General features: G+C 32.8%; 2 protein-coding genes across 4 annotated transcripts; one reads left to right on the top strand and one right to left on the bottom strand.

Annotated features, from left to right (window-relative positions):
* The first annotated feature begins 1,973 nt into the window (after window positions 1-1,973).
* On the top strand, window positions 1,974-3,342 carry LOC112456042. 2 transcript variants are annotated; one of them, XM_025018318.1, is made up of 4 exons: window positions 1,974-2,440; window positions 2,534-2,726; window positions 2,838-3,007; window positions 3,101-3,342. In XM_025018318.1, exons 1-3 carry the CDS (start codon window positions 2,369-2,371, stop codon window positions 2,927-2,929), a joined length of 357 nt encoding a protein of 118 aa, XP_024874086.1. In that variant the 5' UTR covers window positions 1,974-2,368; the 3' UTR covers window positions 2,930-3,007; window positions 3,101-3,342. The 2 variants fall into 2 exon arrangements, with proteins under 2 accessions (XP_024874086.1, XP_024874087.1); XM_025018319.1 differs by having other exon boundaries at window positions 2,818-3,007.
* Window positions 3,343-5,299: 1,957 nt separating this feature from the next.
* LOC112456041 (ATP-binding cassette sub-family B member 10, mitochondrial-like) lies at window positions 5,300-6,352 on the bottom strand. 2 transcript variants are annotated; one of them, XM_025018317.1, is made up of 3 exons: window positions 6,158-6,352; window positions 5,711-6,080; window positions 5,300-5,622 (listed from the first exon to the last, which is right to left on the bottom strand). In XM_025018317.1, the coding sequence occupies exons 2-3, from the start codon at window positions 5,832-5,834 to the stop codon at window positions 5,318-5,320; spliced, it is 429 nt and encodes a 142-aa protein (XP_024874085.1). In that variant the 5' UTR covers window positions 5,835-6,080; window positions 6,158-6,352; the 3' UTR covers window positions 5,300-5,317. The 2 variants fall into 2 exon arrangements, with proteins under 2 accessions (XP_024874085.1, XP_024874083.1); XM_025018315.1 differs by having other exon boundaries at window positions 5,300-5,625; window positions 6,158-6,328.
* Window positions 6,353-6,855: the final 503 nt, after the last annotated feature.

Below are 6,855 nucleotides of genomic sequence, written 5' to 3'. Positions count from 1 at the left end.
TTAGGTAACGGATCTTTAAATGATCACTCGGATAATATTCATATTCCAGAAAAATGTGTAGCAAACGTTAACTCTGATATGATAAAAGATATGTATGGAGACATTATAACACATAAGCGATATAAAACTATGGCTAATCACGTTATATTATCTGCAAGAAATGTCGATGTTGATGAAATAAACGAAAAAGTAGTAAGTTTGTTGGATGAAACAACAGAGAGAGTTTATACAAGTGTAGATACTCCTGAAACGACTGGAGATAATGAAGATATACATGAAATAATTTTGACAGAATATCTTAACTCTTTAAACCCAACGTGTCTCCCACCGCATGAATTACGTTTGAGAAAATACACTGTTGTCATACTTATTAGAAATCTTAGTATCAATGAAGGTTTATGCAATGGTACCAGATTATTAGTTCTAGATTTAGATAATAACTTATTGCGTTGCGAAATTTTGACAGGTAATAAGACTGGAGAAATTATCTTTCTTAATCGTATCACTTTATATTGCGAAAATGTATATCCATTCACTTTCAAAAGAAGACAATTTCCGGTGAAATTAGCATTTGCTATGACTATAAATAAATCGCAAGGTCAGACCTTTGACAAAATTGCAATAGATCTTCGAAAAGATGTTTTTAATCATGGACAATTGTATGTTGCATTTTCGCGAGGTCGTTCTTGGGATTCGTTAAAAGTTTATTTAAATAATGATAATTTATCTAACAAAGTAAAAAATTATGTTTATAAAGAAATACTTGATTAATAAAACGTAATGAATAACAAATAAGTAATAATATATGACAAATTAATGCAAAAAAATAGCAGAGTAAATAAAAATCCAAATAATAAATAATTATGAAATTAAATATAACTTTATAACTTTTATACATATATGTATATATATAACTTTTCTAATTTCTTCTCAGATTAAATTTAAAGATAGTTCTCGTATCTAGAAATATATATCAAATAAGTCTTAACAAAATTTTAACTTTTGAATAAGTATTCTTAGTATGATAAAAGAAATACTTTATGTCGTATTTAATTATTAGTGAAAACATATAAATAAGAAAATGCTATTTCCGAAAAAAATAATACAAGGAAGAAAAAAATATAAAAGATATGAAAAATATAAATTTATAATAATAAATCGATTTTAACTTTGATTAAAATTGGTTCTGATTTGAATTAAAATTAACTTAAACTTTTTTGAAATTGATTTTAATTTTTTAAATTGACTTTAATCTAAATGATTTTATTGAAATAGATTTTAAATTTGAATTATTTAATTAAAATTAACTTTTATTTAGATATTAAAGTAAAATTAGTTTTGTTTAGATTGTTATTAGATTAAAATTGATTTTAATTTTAATTATTGAATTTAATTTAACTTTAATTTTGACTTGAATTGAAGCTAATCTTAACCTGAATTGAAATCGGCTTTGACGTGAATTATTCTGTTTAATTTGGATTAAAATTAACTTTTAACTTGGGTAGAAGTTAATTTTCATTAAGATTATTGGATGAAAATTTAATTTGACTTGGATTAATTAATTTAATTAAAAGTGGCAATAATTTGAATTATTAAATTAAAATTAATTTTAATTTGGATTGTTTATAGCTCAATGTTAGAGCTTTGACTTAGATTATTAATTATTGTATTAAAATTTTTAACTTGGATTAATTTAATTGACATTAACTTTGACTCAAATTATTAGATTAAAATTGATTTTAATTTAATTGATATTGACTTTAATTTAAATTACTATATTGAAATTAGTTTTAATTTAAATTATTGAAGTAAAAATAATCTTGATTTGATAGAAATTGATTTTGACTTAGATTATTAAATTAAAATTAGTTTTGAACTTGAATTATTGGAACTTTTGTTCAAATTATTAAATTGAATTTAACTTTAACTTACTTAGATTATTAGATTAAAATCATCTTTGACTTATATTTTTACGTTAAAATTTGCTTTAATTTGAATTATTAAATAAAAATTAATTATTTAAATTATTAGACTGATCAGTGGACACGCATAGATTTTCACAGGAGTGTCAATACCCTTCTAATAAGGATAGTGATCTGCAATATATATTGACTGCAGGGAAGATTAATCCGCATAATTCTTAAACCTACGGACCCAAGTTCACTATTGCGGACACACACACAATGACATATTACACACATACAATACATAAATACACAATTGGGGATTGGGGATTGAGGATTGGGGATTGAGGATTGGGGATTGAGAATTGGGGATTGGGAAAGAGTATTGTTTTAAACATCTCTTTTTCCTTGATTACATCTTTGTAATCAAAAATTTTCATAACATCCGTTATGAAAATGTCGGTATGTCTTGGTGTTTGGAAATGATAAACAGCAAATCTACAGAAAGAATCAACGCGTCTCACTATTGTGTACAGGTAAATATTATATTGTGTGAAATACATGTAGTGAAATACGTTATCATAATTGTATTTCAGTAATTATGAATTTATTTTACATTTCGGTTTCAGAATATATTGTACACTTACAGAGATAAGAATAATAAGTCTGACACAAAACTGAATAAGACTTTATGCAAGGCGCATAAGAAAGAATTAATTGATACGATTCTGTCATATTTGTTAAATTGGCTTGCTTTGGTGTCTGGAAATTATGAACAGCACGTCTACAAAGAAAGTCAACCTGTCTCACTATTGTGTACAGGTAAATATTATATCGAGCGAAATACATGTAGCAAAATGTTATCACGCACATATTTCAATAATTTAAAATTTATTTTATATTTTGATTTTAGAATATATTGTACACTTACAGAGGCAAGAATAATAAGCCTGATTCAAAACCGGATGAGAATTTATGCGAGGCGCATAAGAAAGAAATTGACACGATTCTGTCATGTTTGCTGAATCAGCTTGCCTTGGTGTCTGAAAGTGATGAATAACACATCTACAGAAAGAGTCAACGTGTTTTATTATTGTGTACAGGTAAATATTATATCGAGCGAGATACATGTAGCGGAATACGTTATCATAATTGTATTTTAGTAATTAAGAATTTTTTTTACATTTCGGTTTCAGAATATATTGTACACTTATAGAGGCATGAATAATAAGTCTGATTCTCAAAACCGGATGAGGCTTTATGCGAAGCGCATAAAAAAGAAATTGATACGATACAGAAAATTTGGAAACACGAATGAATACCGCCGTATATGTAAACATATGAAATGTATACATGTAAATGTATTAAACAAATATGTATATATCGCTGTACAGATAACTGTAAATAGAACAGAATAAATGTAAATTTACAAAAATTATATTATTTTTGTATTATTAATTTTAATTAAACTTTACTACGAATATAAAATTTTTAACAATAAATAATATTTAGACTATTTTTTTTATAATTTTCCACTTTAATTTTATAATTTATAATAGTTATTTCAGATATAATTAGCATTCGAGCAATTCATCGAAACATTGCTATTCAGTAATCGCACATTTATATATAATCTTTTATTGTGCTTCTACCTAGGTCATTCCTAATAAGAGTGAATAATGTATACAGTTTTTTTGCACATCTAACAAGTAACACTACTCAAGTGTCACAGGCCATTTTTTTTGAAATTGTATACACATGTAGAACTTCGAAAAATATTTTTGTCGTATTTTTTTATTTTTGCTTATGAAACGTTTTAAGAGTAGGGACTATCCTTGAAATATTAACCTTCTCAATCCTATATACGTTATCCTAAATGGTTTTTGCACCAGAATACTATCTCTAGGAATTTTCAAGGTTTTCTGGTTCGTATTTTTACAACAAATCGACGTGCATGGCCTAAAGAATTGTTATACATAGAATTGAGAAGGTTAATATTTCGGGGGTAGTTTCTACTCTAAACGCTTCATAAGCAAAAATTAAAAAACACGACACAAATATTTTTCGAAGTTTTACATGTGTGCATAGTTTCAAAAAAATCGGCGTATGACATTTGGGTAGTGTTAGGGTGCCGTCCCATGGCGCGTATTGCGATACGCGCGTATCGGGCGTATCGAAGTCTGCGGCCAATCACAGACGATCCGCCGATTTTGGTACGCCGAAATTTGCTCCTAAACGTCCCATGGAGCGGATTTCATCAGATTAAGCGTAAGCGGACCAGCGGATCGCCAATCACAGAATCTTTCCGATAGAGCCCTTTCAAAGATTCCGTTGAAACGGATCCGTGATTGACGATCCGCTGGTTACGCTTCCGCTTTATCCGCTCCATGGGACGGTAGGACCGTTTGGCGACGCGTACTGAACACACGCACACAAACACGCTTGTGACGCATGCACCTAAAAGGGCAAACGTCATAACCTCCAAAGTGAAGCCAGTTGTACGGCAAAAAATCTATGTTGAGATCGAGATCGCCAAGGTATTCGCCACCGCTTAATCTAGATCCAAATCACCTAGATTACCCCGAGAACAGTGTCACCACGTCGATTTACATTTCAGATCCAGATCGCCCTCGTTTTCTCCTCGAAGAGGATCATTTCGCTTGCATTCGCCGAAGAATTTTTGTGACTTTTGCGTGACATCGGTGTACGGCAGTGTCGAGATCAAGATCGCCAAGGTCATCGCCAAGGTATTCGCCACCGCTTAATCTAGATCCAAATCACCTACGTTACTCCGAGAACAGTGTCACCATGTCGATTTACGTTTCAGATCCAGATCGCCCTCGTTTTCTCCTCGAAGAGGATCACCTCGCTTGCGTTCGTCGAAGAATTTTTGTGACTTTTGCGTGACATCGGTGTACGGCAGTGTCGAGATCAAGATCCCTACTCCGAGTCAAATACGCCGGTGATCTTTGAGCTTTGCCCTCTTCCCCCCATTCGAGGAGTATAATCATTTATACTCTCGTGTCTAAAACTTGTTTTCGTAATTAATTATTAATTAAATTTATAATAATATATTATCTTAGTATTATGTTAGCCTTTTTTTTCAACAACGTTATTTCAAAATATATTTTTATCTTCTACTGTAATTCATTTTCTACTTTGTTCTAGATTTTTATATTAGCATCACATTACTTTTAATGTCATTATTTTCTCTTATTTTCTATGCCTGCGCACAAATTGAGTTGTATTAAATATATTTATTCAAAATTGTGTTATAATTAATGCTTATATACCTGATATGGCGTTTAATTAACAAAGAAGCCAGTATAGTCTAGAATAACAAATATGTAGATAGTAACAAATAAGATAGCAGTAATAAATTTGCGAAGAGTGAATCAGTGACAATAACTCAGTTAATCAGATTTATTTTTATTACAAGTAATCATTACAATATATATCACTGATTGAGAATACGTTTTACAGCGAATAGTATCACAACACGAAATATACAGAGAAAGTGCGGACGAGCGTTCATTTACAGCGCCGAGAAAGAAATCAATCTCACTCACACCTTTATGAACCAAATTACTTTCATTAATCGATATTATGCTAGCGACGGCGACATAAAACATCATGGACATTCCTGTAATGGCCATAATAGCAGAGCGCAAATCATCTGATACATTGGACGTGACAGCGGAGCTAATAAGTTGTGTATCTTCTGGAAAAAAAGGATAATGAAATCAAAATGATAGATTTCGATGCCTTAATGATGCGTTATATCTGATTAAAAGCGTGAAACGTACCGCTCAATCTCCCGACTAGTTCTCCCGTACTTTCTCTGTCAAACATTGCCGTTTCCTGTTGAAGGATAGCGGCGTACGCCTGTTTCCTAAGGGACTGCGTGATTTTGTGTTCCGCCGTCGACATTAGACAAACTCTGCCAAAGTTGCTCACACCGCCTATGAGAAATATCACAAAGAGAGCAAGCGGGGGCGGCCAGCAAAAGTAAAGTCTTCAATTCCGAGCGTCTCTTCGCCTTAACCGCATGTACTACGGGCATAGATGCGTCGGACCGGATAGCGTTGGTCGTATAGTGTCTCAGTCCGATGAACACGCGGCCCTTCCTCGAGAATCTGACAATTCTGCTTGTGTCGGCCTTCGATTCGGGTTAACCTAAACACAAAACAGTGTCACTCAGGATTTCATTGGAACATCATCGTGACTACGCATATGTACGATCGAATACGTACGATCAGCTTTGCGGGAAACTGTCCAAATTCTCCTGAGTATTCTGTTGTGTATTAGATCGCAATAATTCCTAATTGCACGCACCTCGTATGTAAATACTCCGTTTCTTCTCTTTTCTCTACTGCTCTAGTGCCACTAGTGCACTTTCTACACTCAATATGGCACCTGAACCCAAGAAGGAGGGCTCGACCCACACGTACGTTACAATGGAACTGTGTGAGTGTGCGATCCGCTTAAACAATGTTCAAAAGATTGTTAAGCGTATCAAAAACGGCGGATCGTCTGTGATTGGTCGCAGAGTCGATACGCCCGATACGCGCGTATCTCGATACGCGCCATGGGACGGCACCCTTACTTGTATAGGTACAACCCGAGGCCCTTTAACCGTTGATACGTCGATGGTCCACCGAGAAACATGGCGGAAAATCGGAAACCAAAAGATGAAAGGTGCCGACAGAGAGTGAACATACTGATTAAGCCCCTTGCACAAATGCCAGGCAACAGGGCAATAGGAACAGGAAATAACCAAAAAATCGTTACAATTACAACCTAAAAAATTTGAATGCTATGACTGGTTGACAACAAGCAATAGGCACAGAGTTTCCAACGTGACGGAATGTATCATTGTTTATACTGCATTTATACATGATTTCTGATTTCTATTCCTTGTTTCTATTGTCTGTTGCTTGACATTGTGCAA

The sequence above is a fragment of the Temnothorax curvispinosus genome, unplaced genomic scaffold (genome assembly GCF_003070985.1).
Source record: "Temnothorax curvispinosus isolate PA1 unplaced genomic scaffold, ASM307098v1 QBEX01006622.1, whole genome shotgun sequence".
Lineage (NCBI taxonomy): Eukaryota > Metazoa > Arthropoda > Insecta > Hymenoptera > Formicidae > Temnothorax > Temnothorax curvispinosus.
This window is presented reverse-complemented; position numbering and strand designations above follow the sequence as displayed.